This window comes from Crocuta crocuta, unplaced genomic scaffold, assembly GCF_008692635.1.
Source record: "Crocuta crocuta isolate KB4526 unplaced genomic scaffold, BGI_CrCroc_1.0 scaffold64, whole genome shotgun sequence".
Taxonomy (NCBI): Eukaryota; Metazoa; Chordata; class Mammalia; order Carnivora; family Hyaenidae; genus Crocuta; species Crocuta crocuta.
The window spans coordinates 2,735,459-2,763,199 of record NW_027530640.1 but is presented as its reverse complement, the minus strand read 5'-3'; the positions used below and the strand labels follow the sequence as shown (position 1 = coordinate 2,763,199).

The 27,741-nt window shown below is 38.0% G+C and overlaps 1 protein-coding gene across 1 annotated transcript in view; it reads right to left on the bottom strand.

Moving 5' to 3' along the window:
* Positions 1–27,741, bottom strand: part of SLC27A6 (solute carrier family 27 member 6) — a 70,946-nt gene that overhangs the window by 3,852 nt on the left and 39,353 nt on the right. The window contains exons 5-9 of the mRNA XM_077768916.1: positions 13,164–13,358; positions 6,256–6,346; positions 3,113–3,311; positions 1,769–1,866; positions 474–604 (exon numbers count right to left, since the gene is read on the bottom strand). Coding sequence (XP_077625042.1) covers positions 474–604; positions 1,769–1,866; positions 3,113–3,311; positions 6,256–6,346; positions 13,164–13,358 — 714 coding nt within the window. The remainder of the gene's footprint in view (positions 1–473; positions 605–1,768; positions 1,867–3,112; positions 3,312–6,255; positions 6,347–13,163; positions 13,359–27,741) is intronic.

Below are 27,741 nucleotides of genomic sequence, written 5' to 3'. Positions count from 1 at the left end.
GGGGGGGGGCGGTGGGAGAGAAGGAGGATAAAAATTAAAAGCAGAATTGCATTTGCTTTTAGGCTCTGCACACATCCGGCAGACACCTTGAGGTCAGCTTGGTGGGACGTGATTTTAGGCACAGAGCACCACCTGTCTTTACAAGGCTTGAGGGAAATGTAGTTCTGGCGTGCCGCCTTCTCTGAGGTCTTGAGTGAAGAGGAAGAAAACAATTCTATAATGAGGACAAAGACATCTTAGCATTTCATCATACTCCCTTCTATAATTAGGCTTTGAAGATGGCATAAATTAGCATCCCAATGCTTTGCAGTGTTCTTGAGATTTTCTAATAGAAATAAAATGCCCATAATATCTAAAAGATAAAATATTACTTTGTAAGGAGACCATCTCCTGGATTCCTGGTCTCGTAGTTCAGCTGAATCTTTACTCAAGCACAATTACCTGAATTCTGAAAGTTCAAGCAGTAAGATTACCTGAATTCTTAAAAATCTTGGGCAGGCATAAGCTGGTAGAAAAGATACAACTTGTTCATAAACTTTGTCCAAGTCTAACGACCTATTTGGTTTTAAAATAATAGAAGCCATTCCTGCTTTCCCTTCATAATCTGAAAGAAAAAAAGTTTGAAATAGCATTAATTTTACAGGCACTAGGCGATTTTTAAAAGGGTCCTGTTAATTACGTACTAATAGTTGCAAATAGCAACATTAATCCTGTCACAGAAATAACAATGAAACAGTAGCATAAATGAGTGGGTCCTTCTTTGAGCATAAGATTTGCTCCCCAGAAATAAGTTAGGAAGAGGGAATGGTAGAGTCTATTCTTAATCATCCACACCACATAAATGAAATAGATGGAGTAGAAAACACCATAAGTAACCCCTAGTTTACATCCTACCATCATTAATATAAAATATTAAGAGGCAACATTTATTTACAGGTGAATATATTCCAGACAAATGTACATGTTAAAGGCCAATGCGAAAAATAACAGACAACACTGTTTTTAAATTTAAAAACTAGACTGGTATTCCCATAACTAATTCCACAGATCACTTACTGCTAATCATGTCACCTACGGAGTTTTTCAGGTAATTAGAATCTCCTATAGCTTTTCTCTAGCACCCAATGTCTGCCTGTTAGAGTAAATATCCCCTTCGTCTGCCTCCTATTTAATACTCCCACCTCATGTGTCCTGGGCACCTACAAACATTAGCTGAAAAACATTGTTGTTTATCAAAACAGAACAAAAGAGTCAAGGGGCATAGCGAATCCTATAATTCTAAGTTGGTAACTTTTCTATGTTCTTTTTACCATCGTGAGAAATCCTCTCCTGCATACTTTCAAACATAAATGAGGCCAAACGGATTTTAAAATTATTTTTGAAGAAGACTCAACTTAGCTACAAGTTAGTGTCATAAAACTTTTAAACTAGAACATGTCCCTGTTTAGTAGCATGTATAAACTCCAGTCATAAAGAGAACAATAATAAACTATGGAAAAGCTGTAACTATTTTCGAGCAGTGAGTCACTGACCAGAGTGATCAAGCTTTACCTAAAAATATACACAGACATTGAAATTAAGTTGGTACCTGATGTGACCATGAAATTTGTTAGCCTGCTCTAGCGCATTACTTGCCAAGGCGAGCCTAAGATACTTATTGTAATTGATAAAAAAATGAAATGATGCATTAGTAAGATCACTGCAGAAGTACAGAAAAGTGGCACATTCTATTCAGAGAATTCTTCCCAAACTGGAAATATATTCGTACCTGGCACCGCCACCCCATAGACGTTTGTTTCCTGTATGAAATCCAACATTCCAATAACATCAGCAACCTCTGTGGTCGCAACATTTTCTCCTTTCCACCTAAATGAAAAACAAGTTCCAATTAATGCACCTATATTTGAAGAAGTAGGCATCCAGTTTTAGTCGTAGTGTCTTGTGTTTGGCTCGATGCCAGCACCTAGTAACAGAACACAATGGCAGTTTTCAGAACGAACGGAAGGCATGTGCAAGGGAGCACTTTGTTGACAAGTCAATAAAACCAGAATCAGTGTTTTCATTAAAATTACTTCATCTGTGTTTCATGGGTATACATTGGTTGCTGTAAAGTGTTTTTCTATAATATGTCACAAAAGGATAAGAATGATAAATCCTCTCTATTTTCAGATTTTCAGATGTATTAACACTTCAATACATAACATTCCCTGTGTGTAATGAAAGAGATAGAAAAAAGTGAAAGGAAAGCTATATTGGCTCTGCACGTACTGACCTAATTTCTAGGGATTAACCCCTTTTGCTCCTCAAATGCCAATGAATATTCTTTTTTTAATTTAAAATTTTCTTAATGTTTATTAATTTTTGAGGAAGAGAGAGAGACGGAGTGCGAGCAGGGAAGGGGCAGAGAGAGAGGGAGACACAGAATCCGAAGCAGGCTCCAGGCCATGAGCTGTCAGCCCAGAGCCCTTTAGGGGGCTTGAACTCATGGACGGTGAGATAACGACCTGAGCTGAAGTTGGACGCTTAACTGACTGAGACAACCGGGTGCTCCATGAATATTTCATCTCAATTAAAATAATTTTACATATGTTGAGCACATAACATGGTACAAGAAAGTGAGGAAGTAGGAAGTATGACTAATTTATTCATTCAAACATTTTTTTGAATGTCTTCTGTATGTTCTTCACTGTTCTATAATCATAGATCATGACTGATAATTTCATAAGCCCAAAATAACCTTAAGGAATTAAGAAATGTAAAAAAGATAAATTCAGCCGTTTTATTGTTTTCATCATTATGCAAGAATTAGACCGTATTTGACCACACTGGTTTCTGTTTCAACCCTGCCATTTAAACACTATATCTGTCTATTTTATGTTCTAATGAAAGGAGCTCACTGATTTGGACCACAATGATAAAAATTGACATCAAGATTTAACTTAGGTTTTAATCTAGCAACAGATGGCCAATGAATTTTTAAATGAGGAGACATTATTGAGATCAAAGCGCTCTGCCTGCCCCCACGGGGTCTATAATGTTTCAAAAGAGCTGCCTTGCTTAGAGCATGGTTCACAGTCACAGAACCAGCAGTACAGCCGAGGATATTTCATACCTGAAAGTGTCTCCAATACGGTCCCAAAAATAAAGGAAATTCTCCCGATCTTGGACCATTAAATCTCCTGTGTTGAAGTAAACATCTCCCTTCTTAAAAACATCATAAAGCAGTTTCTTTTCTGTATGCTTCTTATCCCCAGCATAACCAAAGAAGGGCTTCTTCTCATTCACTCGAGAAATGAGAAGTCCAGGTTCTCCTGGGAGAGAAAGGCATTTTTCAGTTATTTAATGAAAATGATTATTACACATATCACGCATGTACTTGATATGTGACCAACCCAAACCAGTGCTGCTGATCTTCCCCTGAACTTATTTTTATTATATTTGACCTCATTCACTCTGGGTGTCTGCATCCAGCAAATCCTTTCACAGACTGTCACGGACACAAATTACTTCGGAAGAATTAATGAAAAGGAAACCGAATGTCAACAAAACCATATTAAATTCATTTTACATCCTGTGTGGATAAGCAAAGGCTACTTTTCTTTTACGTTACATAGATTTTTAACACTGAGAATAATGACAACCATATAAATAACCACAATAACATTTTAAAGAAGATTATGATCGCAGTGATATTTATCGGGCATGTACTACGTAGCAATTCCCATGAGCCCCTTGCAAATGTTATCCTGTTTATTCTTCACAGAAAGCCTTTGAAATTGATCATCAAAATCCCTATTTCACAGGAAAGAAACCATGGTCCAGAAGGGTGAGGTAAATTACCGAAGACCAACCAACAGATGGAAAAGAATGGACCTAGAACTCAAATTTAAGGCTACAATTCTGCAGCATGGTTTCTATTCAATTCTATCTCTGGTCTACAAGTTATTAGAAGTTTAAGAAAATGTTTTATTCTTATGGAATGTTGTCTGGATATCCTCAATGAGCAAAAGATGATGCATAATAGTTATTAGCATTACTTATATTTAGATACATTATCTGAAAAAAAGAATTTTCAATCAGATTTACTCAAATTAATCAGGGTTGTGCGCAGCAAGCTGCACAGTAAAAAATTTCTTCTACTATGAGAAGGGTAGAAAGCAAAGGGAAACAGCAATCACTGCCTGAGAAAAAATTTTTTAAATGTTTATTTATTTTTGAGAGAAAGAGAGAGGGAGACAGGATCCAAAGCAGGCTCTGTGCTGAGAGTAGAAAGCCCGATGTGGGGCTTGAACTCATGAACTGTGAGATCATGAGTTGAGACGTGAGATCATGACCTGAGCTGAAGTCAGATGCTTAACAGATTGAGGCACCTAGACACCCCATCCCAGAATATTCTAAGGCCATTGTTGACTTGCTGTAGAGAGAGGCAACATCTACATGAATTGATTAGATGGGGTTAATTCCAGCACACTGTAAAGTGATTCATATTATTTTAACATTCTCTATTGAACTCTTGTTGCTTCCACTCCTTCTGGACATCCTGGCTTCCAAAGGCATATATACCAATGGCAAAACCACACCTGCTCCACTGAAGAGGCTCCTGGTTGCCAGTGTCATCAATGACACCTTCATCTTCATCATCTTCACCATCATCATCGCCATTGCCACACTTTCCGAGCACTTTCTGGCTACTAGTCATTATTCTGAGCACTTTATTTTATGTATTCCATTTGATTATCATCACAAACCTATTACACAAGCCCTCATATTATCTCCCTTTCAGAGGTGAAGAAACCAAGAAAGAGAAAATAATGTGCCTAGTGTCACACACTTGCCAAATGTGGGAGACAGTTTTTTTAGGCGGGGTTCATCTGACTCCTAAGTCTGTCTTCCATCACATATTCCTTCAGTCTACAAATCCTCTATTTCATAAATTTCCAAGCTTCTCTTATTTCCCTTAGGATCTGTGTTCTTTTTATTTTTCTTCTTCAAGACACAGGTTGATAGTTTCTTCCCTGACAAAGTAATTATTGCAAATGCTTAAAAAAGATTATAGGGTTTCTTCTATCTGTTCGAGGCAAATGTATGCAAGACACAGTATCATTAATGGAAAAAAATACTGAGCAATTCATAATGAGAACTGCAAAACACTAAAGCAGATGTTTGGGGACAATCTGCTTTTTAAGAAACCCTGAGTTCACATACACAGTTCTTATATAAGTAGTCCCAATGTCAGATATGATTGTAATTGTAATAAATAAAATACACTAGGGGTGCTTGGCTGGCATGGTTGGTGGAGCATGTGACTGAATCTTGAGGTTATGAATTTGAGCCTCACATTGGGTACAGGGATTACTTACACAAATAGAATTGTAAAATAAATAAAATAAAAAAAAAACACACAAGAAAAGTGTGCGTTTATAAAGGCCTTTGCAATCATTTTAGAAATGACTTTTCTCTTGGACACAGCTTACAGAGTTGAATTAGGGAAAGATATTTTATAAATGTCCTTAGGCTTGAAATTCAGAGGAGAATGAAATTTGTGTTTTGATAGATAAGGCTTATATTCTTTCCAAGCTTTCGGCTACCAGAACAAACAAACCAACCAGGCTTGCAACCTTTATCTCCATATTTGAAGTAACAATTTAAATGAAATCATCTCTGAAATGTAGTCTAAGCATATTCTGAGGCGGCAAAATGTAATTTTGGCCTGATTTATTCAGACTGAATGTCTAAACAATTCCAAATGCAGATATCTACATTTAAATTTCTAGACTGATTATATGNAAAAAAAAAAAAAAGGAAATATGAGTCCAGTAGTAATCTGTTCTAAGTTTCAATAACTTGGGGCATCTGAGTGGCTCAGTTGGTTAAGTGTCCAACTTTGGCTCAGGTCATGATCTCATGGTTCGTGAGTTCAAGCCCCATGTCAGGCTCTGTGCTGACAGCTCAGAGCCTGGAGCCTGCTTTAGATTTTGTCTCCCTCTCTCTTTGACCCTCCTCCCATTCATACTCTTTCTCTCTCTAAAAAAAAAAAACCTAAACATTAAAATTTTTTAAATTTCAATAACTTACTATTTGAGTGACCCATTTGAGACCCCTAACATCTAATAATTAAACTCTTCTTCCTGCACTGAAATTCCAAACAAGTCCCCTCACATATTACTAATAGCCATTCATTCTAAATTCAGTAGTAATTAAACAGAAATTCAGAAACGTTGCCTGAAGGGACATGGTCAAATGCAAGCATCTTACCTTTTTTCACAGGAGTACACCAGCCCTGTTCATTTCTAATGGGTTCATCTTTCTTAAAATCATACTTTATCATGTCAAAACTGAATAAAAGCTGCCAAAACAAAATTAAACACACAGTAAAGGCAAAAACAACAATGAAATATTCCTTTGTGCAGTGACATCTGCTGGTGATGGACTTTTTGTTCAGTCAATTGAAAGTAAGAATGAGAAAGTGGATTTATTCCTATAACTAAACTTTACTGAAAAAAAATTAAATATGTATTTGAAACTCAAAACTGAAGGCAATAGTAAATAGCACTCATATACTGGCATTTACTTCAATTTCATTTTATGTTGCACATTTTCTTAGCAAAATATTAATTTTATTCTTTAATGAGTGGTATCAAGCCCTCATTAACATTCTGGCAGATTCCAGAAGTTCCCAAACTGCATTTATCATTTTGGTCAAACAAGAACAGAGCCCTGTTCATTACCAGTCTCTTTTAACATGTTTTATATTTTGAAAACTTTCCTCCGGAACTGTTGATATCAGCAGTAGTGTTATTTCTTTTAGATTAATTTGTCAACCACATTCATGGATGAGATTCATTTTACACCAAACCACCATTCAGTGTGCCTGTTATCACATATAGAAGACTTGCTGGTCACAAATTGGGTAATTTTATCATAGGAATGAAATTTAAATATATAACAGCATCTTGACATAGTCTGTGTCTCAGTATTAAGTTTTAGCTAGAGGGAATCCTATTTTTTTCTTACCTCACAAGATTATAAAAATGGCTGTGTTATAACAACACAAATAAAGAAAATAAATCCTCATCTTAAATTTTTTTTTTAAGTTTTCTAATGTATTTACTCAGAGAGAGAGAGAGAGAGCACAAGTTGGGGAGGAGCAGAGTGAGAGGGAGAGAGAATCCCAAGCAGGCTCTGCACTGTCAGTGCAAAGCCCGATGTGGGTCTGGAACTCACAAACTGTGAGATCATGACTTGAGCCAAAGGCAAACACTTAACCAACTGAGCCACCCAGTCGGCCACATCCCCACTTTAACATCCCCTAAATGCATATGTGCGCACACAGGTATAGGTACGTGTATTGAGAGCAAAGGTGCATGGGTCGCATTCGTAAAAGATGAGGTAAACAGGTCCCCACCACTGTGAAGCACACACCTGGGGGCTGTACACACTGCCTCAGAGTTCCATACACGTCTGTGTGCTTTTGTATATTCACATCTGTAAACTTAGAGGCTGGAATGGAAATACAGAAATCATTGCTTCTGTTAATAGAGATTGATCTTGTTTGTTTTCTGACTTCTCCCAACAGAATATAACCTGCACATGAACAGGAATTTATGTGCACTGTGTTCACTGGGTTCACAGGGTCAGGCATATTGAACACTTTTAATAGATTGTATAAAGGAGTGCAATTGATGAGTATCGTTACAAATGTGTTTAAATTGATAGAGAGAAAGGGAGGAAACTGATTAGTCAAATATAATCTCTGAAAAATGAAACCACACCAATTTAGGAAATGAAATCAATTTAAATTTCCTTGAATTTATTAACCAATGAAAATGGAACTCAAGTTAAATTACAGTGTTTCTTTAGTGTAAGAGACCTCAGTCCCTGTGAGGTAAAGCATTTAACCTTGACCTCAGAATTTAACCAGAGGTCTGGCTTCACTCTCAGCTTCTGGCAGATAATCTCTATGCCCCTGCAATGCCATGGCCAACAGGAGTGTATTCTTAGCCTCAGGCCGTTTGGCATTCGGATAGTGACAATATGAGTTAGATTTAGTGTCCCTGAACCACACTGATAATGTGATGTAGAGACGGGGCTTTGGTCACCTAGCTTGACCTCTTGAGGGACTGAAGATGGAGGTCAGCCACAGAAGCAGCCAACTATATTTACATTGTGGACATCAGGGCTGGTGAGTTTCCCTAGCAGGCAATACTCCATGTACACTGTCACCTGTCAATTCCAAGAGAGTAATTCCTGTCCCCACAGGAAAGGGGTAGAAGCCTTGCATTTGGTGCCCTCCGGATTCGGCCTCACTTCTTCTCTGTCTGAATCCTTTAGATCCTTTAGATGTCATAAACAGTAATTATAAGCATAACAGCTTCCCATGAGTTTTGTGAGTACTTAATCAATTTTCGAACCTAGTCCATAAAATACATCTACTTTTGGGGCACCTGGGTGGCTCAGTTGGTTAAGCAACTGACTCTTCATTTCGGCTCAGGTCATGCACAGTTCGTGGAATCAAGCCTCGCATTGGGCTCTGGGCTATCAGCACAGAGCTTGCGTGGGAGCCTCTCTTTCTGCCCCTCCCCCACTCTTCCTCTCACAAAATGAATAAACTATTTTAAAAATACCTACTTTTAAGATAATAAAAAAGTTTAAAGAGATGTGAAGGAGCCTTTTATTTATACTGTATTTATGGACTTACTATATAAGATGAGAGAATTAGATGAGAGAGTATTTCTGCCTCTGCTCCCACCCAATTCCCATCATTATTAGTCCTATAATTATTTTTATATTTATATTTATTTATTTTATATTTTATATTTAAATTTATTATATTTATATATATCATATTTATATATAAATCAGGATTTATACTTCAATTTCATCTGTAAACATAATTTGAAGATGTTTAATCTTCTATATTTAAATGGATTCAATCAGTCCTTTTAACTGAAGATGATTCCTTCATTTCTAAGTTCTGCTTTGTCTTCAGGGTGACTGGACATTTTCACTGAGTGAGTCTGATTTAAAAGTACTGCATTCTTATTAATAGATGGGTATTATAGTCTCTGATTTCTTAGCATTGTGAGAACACCTCTTTATACTCAAAGAACAACGGGATAAGAAGTAAAATTCTTAGGTGAATATATTACTTTCCTTTTTTGTTTCTTCTCTGGCACTGAGTGATCTGTCTTAATTTTGAGAGATGCCTGAGCTGTTTTGCATCTTCACCCCACACTTTATTCAACCTTTGTTTTCTCTGGCTCAGCATCTCCTTAGAGATCTTTAATTTGTGCTCAGTAATTTTACCAGCATATATTTTTCTTTTTTTTAAATGTTTTTTATTTTTTTCTGAGAGAGACACACACAGTGTGAGCAGGGGAGGATCAGAGAGAGAGAGAGGGAGATAAAGAATCCAAAGCAGGCTCCAGGCTCTGAGCTAGCTGTCAGCACAGAGCCAGATGCGGGGCTCAAACCCACGAACCGTGAGATCATGACCTGAGCCAAAGTGGGACGCTTAACCGACTGAGTCACCCAGGCTCCCCTTACCAGCATGTATTTTTCTGATGATCATCCTGCACCAATTTGTTTGTTCCTGGGACATACTGTGCTCTTTTGCTAGAGATTCAAATCTATGAGGTTTTCCTCTATTAGGTTTCAATAAAAGTCTTCTCTTTGATTTTTTTTTTTTCTGCAGGAACACCAATTAGCGTATGTGAGATAATTGTTTATGCTTCCAAAATCTGTCTTTCTAATTTATTTTATATGCCTATTTGCTTATTCTATTTATTGTTTGTGTACTCCTTAATCCCGTCCATCTTGCCTCCAGCAATGTTTACAGCCTGTAATGTGGTGTTCACCTCTGCAATACTTTCATTTTCCCTTTTATTTTTTTTATTTGAACTGAGTATGTCTACTTTCCAAGTCCTTTTGTTGATTTACATTTTCCTTGAACTTTCGTCTCTTGAGCTCTTATTTTTAAAGAGAATATTATTGTAATTTTTGAACTTAAGGGAAACTGTTTTTCTAAACATTCCCTGGTCATCTTGGAAGATATTATTTTCTGTGCATCCATATTTTTTTCCAGCTACCTTTTATTAAGATTTACTTCTCTCTATTTTTCAAGTTTTATTTTCTCTATGGACTTCATGTTTGTTCCTTCCCAATCATGTGATCCCTGGGTGTAGAAAAGGAAAAGCTAGTCCTCTGCTGTTATTCAGGTTTGTCTCTCAACTGCACTGTCACAAAATTTGTATAGTGTTTGCTCTGAGGTCATAAAGGGCATACACAGCCCTTTACCTGTGTGCTTTTAACTGGTAAGTATGGCACTCAAGAAGGACACTTAGGTCACAGGAAATCTGTGTTGATGCCTCCTCTTTTTCCTTCTCTATTAATATACCATCTCTGTTTAGAGGCTGATTTGTCTCAGACAGTAAATGGAAGCCTCCATGATATTTAAATTTTTGAGAGACAGGCTTATCAAATCTTTCCACATTCTTATAAAACAAGCTTTGGTCCACATTTTTCTGATTCCCTGCTATGGAACAAAATAATATGCACATGAAATGAGAAAAGATAGAGTAGAATTCGTATCACACCAGGTACAATTTTTTTCATTTACAAACTGAAATAACCTAAAGTAAGTTTCCAAATCAGTTGGAAACAATCCGGACTTCTTGCTTTATTGACAGCATTACTGTCTGACAGGGAATTTAAGACATTATAAAATTATAATGAAGTCAGGCCAGTAATGTAAAATACAAAACTTCTTCATTGTGCTCCTGGTGGATGATTACTTTGCAATGACTCAGCTTCACGAAGGAGCTTTAATATGAATACCACATTTTTAATGGAACCAGTGCAATGAGTTGAGAAAATTAACTGGAAGGAGTGTAAAACTCGGTAAAATCATCACTTATTTTTCCAAAATTACTTTTCAGAATGTAGATGCATTTCTATGAGGTCAATAAGACCCTCAAAATCCCAAAGAGTGAATCATCAAAACAGTTTGTATCTTCTCGAGGTCACAAACATCAGAGCAATTTCTACCAGCTTTGAATCTGTTTTTACTTTTTAAAAATCTTATGTTTATCTCTTTTGACACTCCACGCTAAATGTTTAATTTATATTTCTTTAATTTATGTTCTTGATTACTTCCTTCTTTTTATTTTCTTTAGGTTTATTTCAGTTGCTTTTTATTTACTTAAAAAATGTTTTTTTAATGTTTGTTTATTTTTGAGAGAAGGAGACAGAGCATGGATGGGGGAGGGGCAGAGAGAGAAAGGGAGACCCAGAATCCAAAGCAGGCTCCAGGATCTGAGCTGTCAGCATAGACCTGAGGAGCTGTGAGATCATGACCTGAGCTTAAGTCAGATGCTTAACTAACAGATCCATCCCAATGCCCATCAGGTTGCTTTTTAATTAACCCCCAGAAGTGGATGTTTAGTTCACAAATTTTCAACCATTCTTATGTGAGTCTAAAAATTGTGAAATATAATGCTTTCATCTTGATTCAGCTCAAATTACTTTCTAACTTCGATTACATTTTTGTTGACTCATTGGAAATTTATAAATGTTTTATTTCCAAATATATGGGAGATGAAAGAGCTGTCACTTAAAATGTTTATTTCTACTTGAATTAAACTGAAACATCATCTATATTCAATCCTCTAAGATTTGCTGGAATTCCCTAAGTGGCCCAGTAATCTTTGTGAACATTTCATAAGTGCTTGAAAAGAATGGGTGTTCTGCAGTTTTTTCAATTTATTTTTATTTATTTTTGGTAAGCTCCATAACCTGTGAGGACCCCTACGCACAGCCCCATGCGGGGCTTGAACTTACGACCCTGAGATCAAGACCTGATCTGAGACCAAGAGCTGGACACTCAACCGACTGGACCACCCAAGTCCCCCTACTGTGTAGCTTTTAATTTTTTTTTTTTTTTTAATTTATTTCTGAGAGAGAGATATATATAGAGAGAGAGCGTGAGCAGGGGAGGGTCAGAGAGAGGGAGGTACAGAAACAGGCTCCAGGCTCTGAGCTAGCTGTCAGCACAGAGACTGATGCAGGGCTTGAACACATGAACCGTGAAATCATGACCTGAGCTGAAGTCAGATGCTTAACCGAGTGAGCCACCAAGGCATCCCTACTCTGTAGTTTTTAGATGCAGTATCCTATATATATTCATTAGTTCAAGTAGTTTGTTGATTGCATTATTCGGTATCATTGCAGATTTTCTTTTGCTTATTCCTTCAAACACTGAAAGAGCTATAATATCCTGCTATGATTCCAGCTTTATTTTGTTTCCACTTGAGGTTATATACATTTTGCTATATAAATTTAGAGACTATTTTCCTTATGTTCACTTTTATTCTTCAAAAACATTGGTGAGTATATATAGGGCGACGGGGTTAAGCTTCTGACTTTGGTTCAGGTCATGATCTCATGGTTTGTGGGTTCAAGCCCCGTGTCGGGCTCTGTGTTGACAGCCCAGAGCCTGGAGCCTGCTTTGGATTCTGTGTCTCCCTCTCCGACCCTACCCTGCTTAAACTCTGTCTTGCTTTCTCTCAAAAATAAATAAAAACATTAAAAACCTTCCTTTTAAATAAAAAAATATTGGTGAGTATGAACTGTATTTTGACAATGACTTTCTCCAAACCAGCTGAAGACATCTTTCAATCTTGTTTTCCATGAGTGCTACTAAGAAATCAACAGGAATTACTTTTACTCCTAGATAAGTGATTTTGGGGACAGCCTTTGAGATTTTGGCAGTATCTTGATTCATTAGAAGCCTGTACATAATTTTTAAGTGATATAAAAATGAAGAGTAAGCAGAAATACTGCATTGAAAATATTCAGGAAAAATGGAAAGAGTCAAATTAACATGTATCAGAAACTTTCCTTGTTGTTTATACATTATATCATTAAATTTGAAAACATAAAAAAGATTTACGTATCATTATCCCCACATGTAGAGGAAAACACGCGAGATGGTTGATGTTTTCATAGTCCATGTTCACCTAGAAGCCATTACTTTACAGCAGTTCTCAACTTAAAAAAAAGAAAAACAATGTGACAATATTTACCATAATTTACAAGCAGAAAGTCTAGAAGAGAGGTACACAGATCTCAATATATTTCTTGCATAAAGAAAATACTATACTTACTTTGTGAAAGAAATTTGTTCTCCCAACAGATCCAATCTTCCCAGTCTGATTCATGAAAGAAATGTTTCCTTCAGTAGCTCCATAAAGCTCACATATCTTAATATTTCCAAATCTGTCTAAAAATTCCCTCCACACATCACTCCGTATGCCGTTTCCAACTGCCAAACGCACTTGATGATCCTTTTCTCCTTCTCTCTGTTAAAGGAAAAGATTTGACTTGTGATTGACTCATTCCAGCTCTCTGTTCTCTCATTATTATTATTTAAATGGAAATATCCAGAAGTTAGTTGCACATATGCAATAATGGAAGTAAAAACAAATCATGTTTAACTCTTGCAGAACCATGTCCAATAGCTAATGAAATTAACACTGGCCTAGAGTAATATAGCTTTTATTATCTGGTAAAAGCTCTGCCTATACTCTAGATTATGAAAGCCTTAATTTGGTAGAGATTAGGTAAAGAGGAAAGCATATTTCAGGAAAAAAGCAATATTTGAAAAGAATTATAAAATGTACTTGAGTTCACACTGTCAGGTCTACTACCTACTATCTATATAACTTGGGACCACAGGTTGAATACTGTTATGATTCTCATTTTATTCACCCGCTGAGAACTGAGAACACCTATCTCACATATATGCTGCAGTATCCGAGTAAACCCAGCACTTAGGAGATGGGAAACAATAAAGTGAGGTCATCTAATCACTGTAATATCTGACAGTGCAAATATTATGGCAACTACTAAGTAAATTTGCCAATTTACTATGGTAAATATTATTTTTGAATGCATAATATTTTCATATTTTACTTCTAATTCATATTTTATTTATGTATTTTTATTAAAATTAAAAAATGTTTTATTTTATATTTAAGAGACAGGGACAGTGGGTGAGCGGGGAAAGGGCAGAGAGAGATGGAGACAGAAAAATTAAAAAATGTTTTATTTATATTTAAGAGACAGGGACAGTGGGTGAGCGGGGAAAGGGCAGAGAGAGATGGAGACAGAATCTGAAACAGGGTCCAGGCTCTGAGCTGTCAGCACAGAGCCCGATGTGGGGTTCGAACCTATGAACCGTGAGGTCATGACCTCAGCCAAAGTTGGATGCTTAACTGACTGAGCCACCCAGGTGCCCCTAATTCATATTTTAGAATTGAAAGAGAAAATAAAACTGTATTTTCTTCTGCATTCAATACAATAATGTTAAGTAACATTTATGAGAATGGCTATTTTTATAATGACAAGGAATAACAGGTGTTGGCGAGGATGTAGAGAAAAGGAAACCTTTGTGTACTGTGGGTGGGAATGTGCATTGATACAGCCGCTATGGAAAACAGAATGGAGATTTCTCTAAAAATTAAAAATAAAACTCCCCTAAGATCCCATATGATTCTACATTGGGGTATTTATGTAAAGGAAATAAAAATGCTAACTGAAAAAGATATGCACTCCCATATTCACTGCAGCATTATTTACAGTACCCAAGACCCCAAAACAACCTAAGGGCCTACTGACAGATGAATGGATAAAGAAATTGTGGTACACACACACACACACATACACAGGAATATTATTCATCCAAGAAAAGGGAAATATTGCCATTTGCAACAATGTAGATGGCCCTTGAGGGCATTATACTTAGCAAAGTAAGTCAGAAGGAGAAAGGCAAAGATCATGTGATCTCACTTATATGAGAAATCTAAAAACAAAAGCAAAACCCCAAAATCCCTCTAAACCCCAAAGCTCATACATATAGAGAACAGAAACGGGAAGTAGGGGAAGGTGAAATGGGTGAAGGGATTTAAGGGTACAAACTTCCAGATATTAAACAGTCAAGGGAATGTAAAGTTCAGCATGGTGGGTGCAGTTAATAATGCTGTGCTGAATATTTCAAAGTTGCTAAGGGGGTAAATCTCAAAGTTTCCATCACAAGAAAAATAAATTTATAACTACATGTGATGTTGGATATTAACTAGACATATTTTTGTGATCACACTGCAAAATACATGACTACTAAATCATTATGTTGTACATCTAAAACTTACATAATGTTGAATGTCAGTTATACCTTACCAAAAAAATTAGAGTCAGAATATACTATCAATGCAGTTATGGTAAATCTATGATTTCCTCTGAGCTACCTCTATCCTCACAAAAGTAATACAAACTTAACAAGAAATAATGATACATTAATGGCAGTAATGAAATAGAGAAACCAATGTCCCTGACGCTATAATTAAAAATGATCGATTGATCACATTCTTTATCTCAGGTCCTTCTCAGCCTTAAAGGAACAATTTTAATCAATTAATTCTCAAGAACAAAGATAATGTGAGTGAAAGCTCATTCTGGAAACTGGAAAGTAAATAGATAACAGCCATGGACTAAGCAGAGGGGGGAAGGCTGATATCAACATCCACAGGCGGGATACAACAAGCGCTCTGAGGTGTTGTGGAAGCATCCTTCAAAAAGAATGAGGAAGGCAGAAGGCTGCATCGAAACTGTTTGAGAAGCAGCCATACCCACAGATATGTCAACACAGATGATGCACTGGGGCATCTGCCTTTGCTACACATTAGCCAAATACTGGAGATTTACTCTGTGAAGTCTGTCTCCAGACAGACAGCAGTCTGGGCTGAGGGATCTACTGAAAATAGTAGCATTAAATAAAAGGTGAGATCATTCAACTCTTCTGCTCTGATCCCAAAGCAAAACTAATCTACAGTGATAGAAATCAGAATATTGTTGGCGTTTGGTGGGACAATGATTGATTCTTGAAGACACTCAGGGGGATGGTCTTCATGAGAGAAATAAGATTGCTTGAAAACACTTGAAGTGTTAAACCATAATGAGAAATTTCAGCTTCAATGGAGAGTTTGAGATGAATTAGTATTTTTCTTTTTTTTTTTTTTACGAATAGTTTATTGTCAAACNCAGCATCTAGAGTTCTCTGATTGGCTCATTTTAGCCACTCTGACTGGCGTGAGGTCGTATTTCAGTACTAATTCATTTAGATCCTAATTCATTAGACATTTAGAAAGCCAAATGCTTTCTTAAAAAGGCAACTATTAGAAACAAAATGTTGCAAAAGTCAAATGTAATTATATTTTAAACACATGACCTGCCTCAGCTATGAATAAAATTTACATATTATAATTTCTCTATAATAAAAAACTGATGATCAACATAGTTTAAAACGATCACAGTTACATTGGTACCAAAGAGGTAGAAGAAATATATGTATGTAAATATGTGAGTAGGAAGTCAGGTAGGTGACAATTAAAACTGAAAAACCAAGGGGTACCTGGTTGGCTCGGGTGGTTAATTGTCTGACTCTTGATATTAACCTGTGGGATTGAGACCCGTGCTGGGCTCCGTGCTGGGCTCCGTGCTGACCCTGGAGCCTGCTTGGCACTCTCTCACTCTCCTTCTCTCTCTGCCCCTCCTCATTCCTCACTCTCTCTCTTTCAAAATAAACTTTAAAAAAAGGAAGAAAAAAGCCCTGAAAAATCAATAGTAATATATGTATATCATTGAGAAATAGGTGACTGTGTAAGCACCAAAAATATCTTAAAATAATTAAGAATGTTTACCTCTAGAGGTCAGGCATTGATAGCAGGGGGTTACTGTTTATCTTGAGAGCTATTTGACTTTTTAAAACTATAGAAGTCCTTATTTTTTTATAAAATAAAAATTAAAGAAACCAAATAAGAGACAAACAAGAGTGTGGATACATCAAAAATAAGACTGACTTGCTGATTTCCTTAGTCCCACATAAATAGGGCTTAAGGTAAACATTTTGCAGACAGAGAGAAAAACTCACTCAGACAAGAAGAGCTCCTTCTTAGGTAGAGGATTCTTTTCAACCACTAAATATAACCCTGAGCAGTTTTGTACTGGTTCCCAGCTCCTATGGACATGTTGTATACTGCCTACCTGGCATGGAATTAGCTCTTGGATTTTCCACTGCCATTTTTCTAGACAAAACAGTAGTGCTGCAAATCTTAGGATTTATTCTGCTTGAACAGAGAACAATCGTGTATATGGTACAACTCTTGGATGCTTTTCAGGTCAGAGATGAGTTTCAGCAAGTATCATTACTTCTGAAATATGTTGGCACGCTCCACGAAACAGTAAGACGGTGGTTTACAAACCAAATTTCATACACTTTAACCTGTGTGGGCCACAGTCATAGAAGTTTATTAAATAAGGACATTCATTCAAAATGATTCAATTGGTAGAAAAAAATCAAATTATTAAAACTAGGATAAGGCTTTTGTCTGAAAAGATCAAATCCCCTTATCCAACTCTCAAGGTATCTTTATTCTACTCTCTTGCAGTGCCGGGGTGGCTCATTTAGTTAAGTGCCTGACTTCGACTCAGGTCATGGTCTCATGATTCATGGGTTTGAGCCCCATGTTGGGCTCCGTGCTGACAGCTCGGAGCCTGGAGCCTGCTTAGGATTCCCTGTGTCTCCCTCTCTCTGCCCTTCCCCCACTCATGCTCTCTCCCTTCCTCTCTCTCTCCAAAATAAATAAACAGAAAAAAAGGTAACTTTAGTCTATGGTCTTCCCTTTTAAAACCCAGAAGATCATGTTTTGAGGGGTCTATGACAGAAAAACTGATTCATTATTTATTATTAAGGGAAAAAAGGAAAGGTGTATTTCTTCTGATTTTGAAATATATACACATCATAGAAAATTTGGAAAGCACACAAAAATTTAAAAAGAAATTTAAAAATCTGTAATCCTACTACACTAACATTAATTTTATATATCTATATATATACATGAAAAGTTACATTCACACTGTGTTAGAGCTGTATCTTCTACTTTATTAATACAATGTTATATTCTGAACATTATCTTCAGGTATTCTCTCTTATGCTTCTAAAATATGATGTTTCATGTTGATATGATTATAATATCTATATCACAATTAATCTACTACCACCTCTTTTTGGATAACCATCTTGTTTTTAAATATTCAGCCTTATAAATAAAACTGAGTAAATATCTTGTCTATAAATCTTTGCAGCTCATTCAGCTACATTCTGAAAGAACCTACTAGTTGTACATTTTTACTCCTTTGTTACCAAGATTGTTGTATTACAACAACTGTCCTATTTATATCCTACTTCCTCCAGGTACTAGAACTAAGAATCCATGTAACTTGCTAATTTGAGGAGAAAATGTGGAATGTTTTTTTTGGATTTTATTTGTTTCCTTTGATTTTAGGCAAGTTAAATTCTTGTCACATAATAATATATTAATAAGATTAGTACTTTGTTTTAATAGTTAACAGGATTTGTTTCCTTTTACCTTTATTTTTATTTTTAGTATTTGTATTCAATGTGCTTATTTTTATAATTAAACATATTATTCTCTTGTATATTTCTACTTAATTTGCAACTAAAAATCTTCTTTCCCATTCAATAACAAAACAAAAAAATCAAGACTTCTTTTTTTCTTTACATTTAACTATGACATTTATCTAGAATTAACTGTGTGAGAAAAGTGTGGCTTTTAAAATTTAATGTCACGATTTGTCTCATTTACGGCCAATTCAGACTTTAGGAAAATTTAGTTTTCAATTTATCCAAAGACTTGCAAATAGAAGTTCCTCAACAAAAGTCTAAACTTTTATAAACATCTTTAAACTGATTTGGTAAGTAAGTGCACACAAAACACTTTTCAACAATTTTTCTGAAATCTTCCTTTAAAAGATAACTGAGAATCTAAAACTAAGCACTCCAGAGAGAGTCCAATATAAATGACATAATTGATATGAGCGATATAAATTACACTTGTGTACAGTTTACTGAAATAATTAACTAAGGTTGTCAATAGCATTATTCAGAGTTTGTCTGCCTGATTCAAATCCTAAGCCAGGAAATATCTATAAATGAAAATAATATGATTCCTTTGTTTATTATAATAATGTAAAAATTATATAAAACCTGTAGCAAGCCCAAAAGATAGTTATTTTTGGCATACACACACTAACATGTATATACATATATGAGAGAGGAAAAGAGAGAGAGAAATAAAGAAAAATTTTAAAAACCTAGTCTGCACAGGACTGGAAATTTTACATAAAAGATCTATACAATAAGATGTTATCATAAAGTCTCAGTCAAAGGTTAGCAAAGTATAGCCTATAGGGGCCAAATTCAGCCTACCTCCCATTTCTGTGAATAAAGTTTTTTTAGAACACAGTCACACCCACTTATATGGACTATCAAGTCTTTTGTAATCCAGTGGCAGAATTAAGTACTTGTGACAGAGGAAGTATGATCCACAATGCCTAAAATAATTTATTCATAAAAAAAAAAAAGGCTAGCTGACCTTTGTCTTAAAACTGTAAATAAGATTAAAAAAAAAAAAGCAACAACTTCTTAATATTGAGACAAATCAAGCCCTGTCTGGTTAATTGGAAAATACACTGGTGCTACAAGTGTTGGTTCATTAAAGTTCCTCCAGATTCCGGTGTCTGTTTATTTTATGTTTCTTTCTTAAGATGAGCCTTATCTTACAGGAAATACCTGGGAATTGGTTTTATTTATAAAGTTGATGAGTAGCTTCTCATGCACCTTGAGCACATTGCATTGGTAGGTGGGTAAAATATTGGTCAGTTTAGTCTAATTTTTTTTAGTTAAAAAATTTTTTTTAATATTTTATTTATTTTTGAGACAGAGAGACAGAGCATGAGTGGGGGAGGGGCAGAGAGAGAGGGAGACACAGAATCTGAAACAGGCTGAAACATGGAGCTTTAAAAAGTGATCCTGGAATGTATGGAAATTGGAAGGTGGGTCTAAGGGTTGCTAATTCTATTTAGTTTTATATGTGTCCATATATTGCTCAGAAACTAGCCAGTACATTATCTAAAATACAACCAAATTTTTCAACTCCCACCTACAATTAAAAAATAAAATCCCCTTCTCTATCCATGAGTTCTTTCAAAAAAATGTTTTTTTAAATTTATTTCTGAGAGAGAGACAGACACAGTGTGAACAGGGGAGGGTCAGAGAGAGAGGGAGACACAGAATCAGAAGCAGGCTCCAGGCTCTGAGCTAGCTGTCAGCACAGAGCCCGACACGGGGCTTGAACCCACAAACTATGAGATCATGACCTGAGCCGAAGTCTGATGCTTAACTGACTGAGCCACCTCAGCACCCCTCAAAATTTTTTTAAATTCCTTTTTTCTAAAGTTTACTTATTTTTGAGAGAGACAGAGACAGAGGTGAGTTGAGGAGGGGTAGAGAGAGAGGGAGACACAGAATCCAAAGCAGACTCCAGGCAATGAGCTGTCAGCACAGAGTCCAACATGGGTCTCAGACTCACGAACTATGAGATCATGACCTGAGTCAAAGTTGGGCATTTAACCGACTAAGCTACCCAGGTGCCTCTCTTTAAATATTCTTAGAACAAATTCCTATTTCTTCTAATTCTCCCTGAGGCATGAGGTTACTACCTAAATATCACTAGATATCTAAGCTGCATTGGGAATGGAATGAAGAGACTATGCATAAATATAAGTACAATTAGATGGATGAAGGAATACATAACACCTACAAATATATATGTGCAAGAGAAAGACAGACTGGCAGAGAGAATAAGAAACAAGAGAGACAAAGAGAACACATGAGGGACAAACAGAGACCCATGGAAATCAGGAAAGACACAGTGAAAATGAAAGAAAGTGAGAGAGACCCACACAGAAGAAAGTAAGAAAGACACACAGAGCAAGGTGTGGAGGGTAGGGGGAGGAAAGAGTGAGGATAGAGAGAAAAGAGAGAGAAAGAGGAGAGAGTATAAACAAAAGAGAGAAAGGGACAAAGAGTGATACACAGAAACAAAGACACAGAGTGACATATTCAGAGGCAGAGAGAGACCCATACTGTGAGCAAAACACTGAGAAATCCCAAAAGATGTAGGAAGATACTCACACCACCATATAGGCATGCAAACACATTCACAGAGAGACCCACTACTAAGTGACATACAAAGACAAAGGTGCTTGCACACAAAGGGATCTCTTTTGCACACATGCATGCACACGTGCGCAGAAAGACAAAAAAAAAAAAGGCAAGATACAGAGAAACATACTTGAAGAGAGAGAGAAAGATGCGCACACAGAGACACACAGATAGGGACACACAGCTGCCCAGAGAGACACAGGTACTGAGACACACAGAGATACAAGCAAATAGAGAAACAAACAAGTGACGTAGATAGAGACAGAGAAAGGGGTTAAAAACAGAAATCCAGAGGATGATGAGACAGGATCCAAAGACGTGTTTGCAGCCAAATCAGCAGAAGCAGAAGGATGGAGGATGTGTTTCAGCCCCATGGCCAGGTTACTGTATTATCTCATTTTAATCACCACGATAAGATCACTTTATAAAATAAGATGTATTATCTCCATTTTGCACAGGGGGATACTGAAGTTCAGGTCCAAGGTCACAGACATGAAATAAAAAAGAGACAGAATTTGAACTCCTTAAAATGAAAGCACTGTGAGGGCAGGACTGTTGCTTGTACCCTCCTCTACTGAACTCCGTTGCCCAGGACAGTGCCTGGTGCATAAGAGTTGTTTAAAACATATCTGGGGGAGGAAGAAAGAAAGAGAGGGAAGGTATGTCAAAGAAAAAGGAAGACAGGGAGGGAAGGAAGGAAAAAAGAGAAGGAGAGAAAACAACAGCTCAACCCCCCACCCCCAACAAAGACCATGTTCTATTTTTCCTAGTATTTCCCCAGGATTTTAGTAACAGGAAGCAATCAAAACATGAGTTTCGAATTCAGTAGTTAATGCTTACCTATTTATAGACTCGCACACATGTAGGGTAAGCCACTTTAGAACACGCAGAAAGTATTCATTTTATCTCCAGCCATTTAAAATCCCATTTTAGGGGCGCCTGGGTGGCTTAGTCGGTTAAGCGCCCGACTTTCGCTTAGGTCATGATCTCGCGGTTCGTGGGTTCGAGCCCCACGTCGGGCTCTCTGCTGACTGCCAGCTCAGAGCCTGGAGCCTATTTCAGAGTCTGTATCTCCCTCTCTCTCTGACCCTCCCCTGCTCACGCTGTCTCTCTCTCTCTCTCTCTCTCCTAGAAATAAATTTAAAAAAATCCCATTTTAATTATTATTTTTTTTAAAGAAGAGAGAGCATGAGAGTTGGAGAGGGGCAGCGAGAGGAGAGAGGGAATCCCAAAAGCCAGACTCAGGGCTTGTGTCTACAAACTGTGAGATCATGACCTGAGCGGAAATCAAGAGTTAGGCACTCCGCTGGCTGGGCCACCCAGGCGCCCCATCCCATTTGAAATTTAAAAGTGAATCTGCTGAATGAGTCAGACCTTTTGGTACAGAGATCCCAAGGTCTTGGATTTCAGGAGAGCACTTGGCTTTCAGTACCACGTATCCACTCCAACTCGGATGCCCCATGCCTGACTGATGTGACCGTACAGGAGTCACATCAACTGGAAGCAAGGCTCTGGGTTCTTCAAAGTGTTCTCGGGGAGCTGTTTTGCCAGCAGTGTCTGTTGGTTGAGCTGCTCTAGGCCAGGCAGTGGTTGAACTACAGTAACCTCCTGCAGTCATTTATTTATGTATTCAATTGCTTCAAAAAACGCCCTCCTAGAAACGAAGTATTCTTATTCCAGAACATGTGCTTAACCCTCCTCAGAAAATGTAAAACACACCCAAGCGAAACAGCCTCTTTACATGTCTGTGAAAAGTGAAACTCTGGGAGGCTCTGCTTAAATACAGGTAATTCAGCATTAACTTTGATTTCTCGGGAGACAAAGAGCACTTGTCGACAGATGGAGACACAGAAAAGAAATAGAAATTAACAGTGAAAACAAAGGGGCAGATCCTCTCTGCCTTCCCTCTTGGATAACTGGCTGCTTAAGGTGCAAAACAAAAGCATGGTCTCATTCCTCAAGGATCATCTAAAATTTATGACAACACATGCTAGGGATTATGATTCTTCCATCTTGATTCTATTTAACATCTATTTAAGGTCTATTAAGACCTCTTTTTCCTAAGCCCACTGATAATTATGCATGCATATTGCATGTGTCACATCAACACAGTCCATATAATAATAAGAATGAACTACATTCCAACAGTTGGCTTCCTTCACAGCCACTCCAATGTTATACCTTGAAAAAAAATAAAGGCAGTGTGCCCCATGGGTATTACAGAATGGACACAAAGTGATACTAAATGCAAACAGACTGTCAGAGAATCCCAGGGCAAAAATCCAGGCATAAAACAGCAGACTCCCTTTTACCGAAGGGGGAAAGGAAGGGTGGGGGACAGGGTGGAGGCCTCTTTCCAGAAGGGACCAGAGGACCTGAAAGGAGGGATCGGCACTGCTAACTGGGTGCGGGCTCCAGCCACCCCTAGAGATCTTTGCCTTGCTTGCCCCTCCAGCCTGGGTCCGGGCAGGCCAGAGTTCCAGAGAGGCCAGGCCTCAGGTCCACAAACCATTTCAAGACATGAATAATAGTCTGACAAGACCTCTGTGATTTCAAGTGTTACAGCAGAAAGCGGCCACATCAGGGGCTTAGTTCACACTCCTCTTCTAAATATAACAGTAAGAGGGACTGCCATTTACAGTCCGCTTCTGAACAGGTGTTTTCTACCCTGGCAGGACTCAGGGAGACGCGGCACGGGGGCTGCGGGGAGCCATGTTCACACCAGAGACATTTCAAAGCTGCCTTGTTTGAGAAAGACTGGTTCAAAGAGTCTCTGCAGGGCTTGCCTTAAACCTTAATTTTATTTCATCTAAATAAAAAAGGGCTGTGTAGACACAAAGGGGAGGGCGGTCTTCCCTGGACACCCAGAAAAAGGGCCACCTGAGCCACAACTACTGTGATTTATTAATGAAATGTTCTGAAGAGTGCAGGGGCCCATTACCGAGATAATTTCTGCTGTGCGCTGGATGCAGCAACGGTCTGACTCGCTCCAAGCAAGGACACAAACCTTTGATTTATCCAAACTCTCTCAGTAGGCTCTGGCCTTCTCAGGAACTTGACTTTCTGATTTTTAAATAAGAATTTTTTTAACATTTTATTTTATTTGTTTTAGAGACAGCACAAGTGCGGGGGGTGGGGTGGGGGGGAGGGGCTGCAGAGAGAGAGGGAGACACAGAACCCGAAGCAGGCTCCAGGCTCTGAGCTGTCAGCACAGATCCTGATGTGGGGCTCGAACCCACAAACCATGAGATGATGACCTGAGCCGAAATTGGACACTTAACCTCTGAGACACCCAGGTGCCCCTTGACTTTCTGATTTTAACTGAGCTTACCATGCAGGACTAGGACTAGAGAAAGATTGTGCTGGTCATGAGCACACAGGTATCTCAGCAATGAGGCTTGTTACACTGGTTATTTAAAAAAAAAAAATCAACAGGGGAGCCTGGGTGGTTCAGTCAGTTAAGCGTCCAACTTCAGCTCAGGTCATAATCTCACAGTTCAGAATTTTGAGCCCTACGTCAGGTTCTGTGCTGACAGCTCAGCTTCGGCTTCGGATTCTGTGTCTCCCTCTCTCTCTCTGCCCCTCCCCCCCCTCAAAAATAAGTAAACATTAAAAAATTTTTTAAATAATTCAACAAATTTTTACTAAGCACCTATCATATGTCAGGTACCATGTGAGTACTGACGATTTAACCATAGATGAAAAGGAACTTTCCCGGAATCTATGTAATAATAGAAGGGAGGGATTTAGAGAGAATAAAGACAAATTATATGTAAAATCTGTAATAGCGTAAGAAGTTCTATGAAGAAAAATAAAGCAGTGAATGAAGACTATGGGATAAAACTGTAATAGAGCCGACTTCATTCTTGGTGTCTGACTACTAACAACTTTTAAGCTGCAACACTCCTCTTTCTTTCCCCGCCCCACATCCAGGAAAGCTGGAGAGAAAGCCCAGTTTTCCTTCCTTTGGGAGCAACAGAACGTTCAAAGCACACAAGCAGTGCCAAGTGCACAAGACCAGTCACCCTAGTGCCTCCTTCTTATCACAATAAAAGCCAAGCCCATCTCTTTCCTCTGCTTTCTTTAGCCATTAAAAAAAAAAAATATTTATTTATTGTGAGAGAGCCAGAGAGTGCAAGTAGGGGAGGGGCAGAGAGAGAAGAGAGGATCCAAAGGAGGCTCTGCACTGTGTCCTATGTGGGGCTCCATTTCACAAACCAAGAGGTCATGACCTGAGCTGAAATCAACAGTCAGATGCCTAACTGACTGAGCCACCCAGGTGCCCCTGATGTCATTTTTGGATATGCTTGGGACTCTGCTCTGCTCTTCCCAGAAAGCTGGTACATAAGTAATAGACCTGTTCATATTCTCTTGGTGCATGTATGGTGTCATAAGTCTCAATATCTGTACCAAATCTGGGACATCTGAGTTGCTAAGGTGACCACACCTCACATCAATAGGATTTGTGGTCAATGAAGCTCTCTGCCACAAGGTGGGGGTGTGGATGGGCCAGGGAGTGAGCCATGCAAATATCTGAGGGCACATTTATGGGGAGGGAACTGAGAGCCGCCTTGCATTGAAAAAAAAGCAAGGAGGGCAGCAAATGTGGTGGAGAGAACACGGAGAGAGAGCGGGTGTGGCACGGAGGCAGGGGATGAGGGGACCTCCCAGGAGAGGAAGCAGACCACACAGAGCCCTGTCCATGAAAAGGGAACTGAGATTTTCTTCCAAGTGAACCATCAGGGGGATTTTCAAAGTAACATAACATGATGTGTATTTTAACAGAATCATTCCAAATGCTATGCAACGACAGAATTTAGGGGGACAAAAGTGAAGTGAAGAAGAAGCCAGTGGTAAAATATAAGAAAACAGGCTGGCTCAGATGAGAGCAGCAGTGAGCTGTTAAACTGGGGTTTGCTTCTGGGTGTATTTGAAGGTCAAATCTGTAGGGTTTGCGCAGGGATTAGAGGGGGTGTGAGGGAAAGAGAAGCTCCAAGATGGATTCGAGGGTGTTGTGTGGCTGAGGACTTGGCAGAATGGAAGCGCCATTAACTAAGGGTCAGGTTCGGGCAAGGAATGCAGGTCGATGGAGGAGGTGGTGAAAACTTGGGCTTTGGCCATTTTTTAGATCAGATGTCAGGAAGATTAAGGAAGGTCCAGTAATGGAGACCGTGTAAAGCTCTCAACTGGCACTCAGGAACTTGGTGGATATGAGTCTAATCTAAACACGTACACTGATAAGGGGAATCTGAACCTATCAGGCTGCACACTGGCTCTTCAAATTAGGCATATTCCCTAAGATAACAAAAACCATCTCAGGAAGCCTCTTCCAGAGAGTTCCTCGCTACTGGGATCAATCTGTTTCCATTTGAATTCCTGCACTTAACTCATTAACCCTTATATCAACTCTGGTCATAATTACTATTACACTCATTTTATAGATGAGAAAACTGGCATGCAGGCTGCTCAGAAAAGCAAGATACTTTGCCCAAGATCAGAGAGCTTTTGAGACATGGAAGTTAGGCTTGAATTTCAAACTGCCTGATGCCAAGGGGCAAAGAAATTAAATGACTTGCCTGATGTCATATGGTGAATTAATGGAAAGGCTGGAATTAGCCCCCTGGTATGCTTAATCTAAATTTATTGTTATTTTTTCCCACTGGGAATAAAAAGATCATTTGGAAAATTCTAGTCATTTATCATTTGCTGAAGTTGTTGTGCTTGCTCACTGCAGGGTAAAGACTGGCCATTTCTCACTTTGATTTTCTATGTCCATAGCAAGTAAGTCAGGAACACGATATTAAAGGAAGAGGCAATGAGAAAAATTGCAAATAAATGATCAAATAATCTTAATTGTAAATCTTAAGATTTTAAATCAATGTGGACTGTAAGAGAACCTCACCCACATACCACATATACAGGAAAAATAGTTATATAACCCAAGAGGAAATAGGCATCATATTTTCTGGACGTCTAATTATATATTTTTTATTTTTAGTTTTTATTTGTGAAAATACAATATTATTAAATTACTAAAATGTTAATATTTTACTTTAAATATTTACTTTAAAATTATGCTGTAGTGAAACTGGCTTTTATAATTAAAATGTGATTTTTATTAGTCAAAGACCAATTATCTTCAACACTCACAAAAATTACTCTAACTTTACAATGACATTTGCAGGAAACGTTACTACATTCTGTTTAAAAATAAAATCCTTCCATTTGTATTGGGCTTTCCAGTGTGGATTTTTTTCAAGTATATCTCATCATTGGATTATGAGAAGCAAGGGGCAAGCGAGGACAAGTGAATACTATCACCTATTTTAGATAAAGATGGGAAGTATGGCTCAAAGAGAAGTGATCAGCAGAAGGTCATACAACAAGAGTTTGAAATTGAGAGGCACCTGGGTGGCTCAGTTAGTTAAGCATCCGACTTTAGTTCAGGTCATGCCCCCAGAGTTCATGAGTTTGAGCCCCACATTGGGCTCTGTGCTGACAGCTCAGAGCCTGGAGCCTGCTGCAGACTTTTTGTCTTCCTCTGTCTCTCTCCCCCTCCCAATCGTACTCTGTTTCTATCTCAAAAATAAACATTAAAAAGA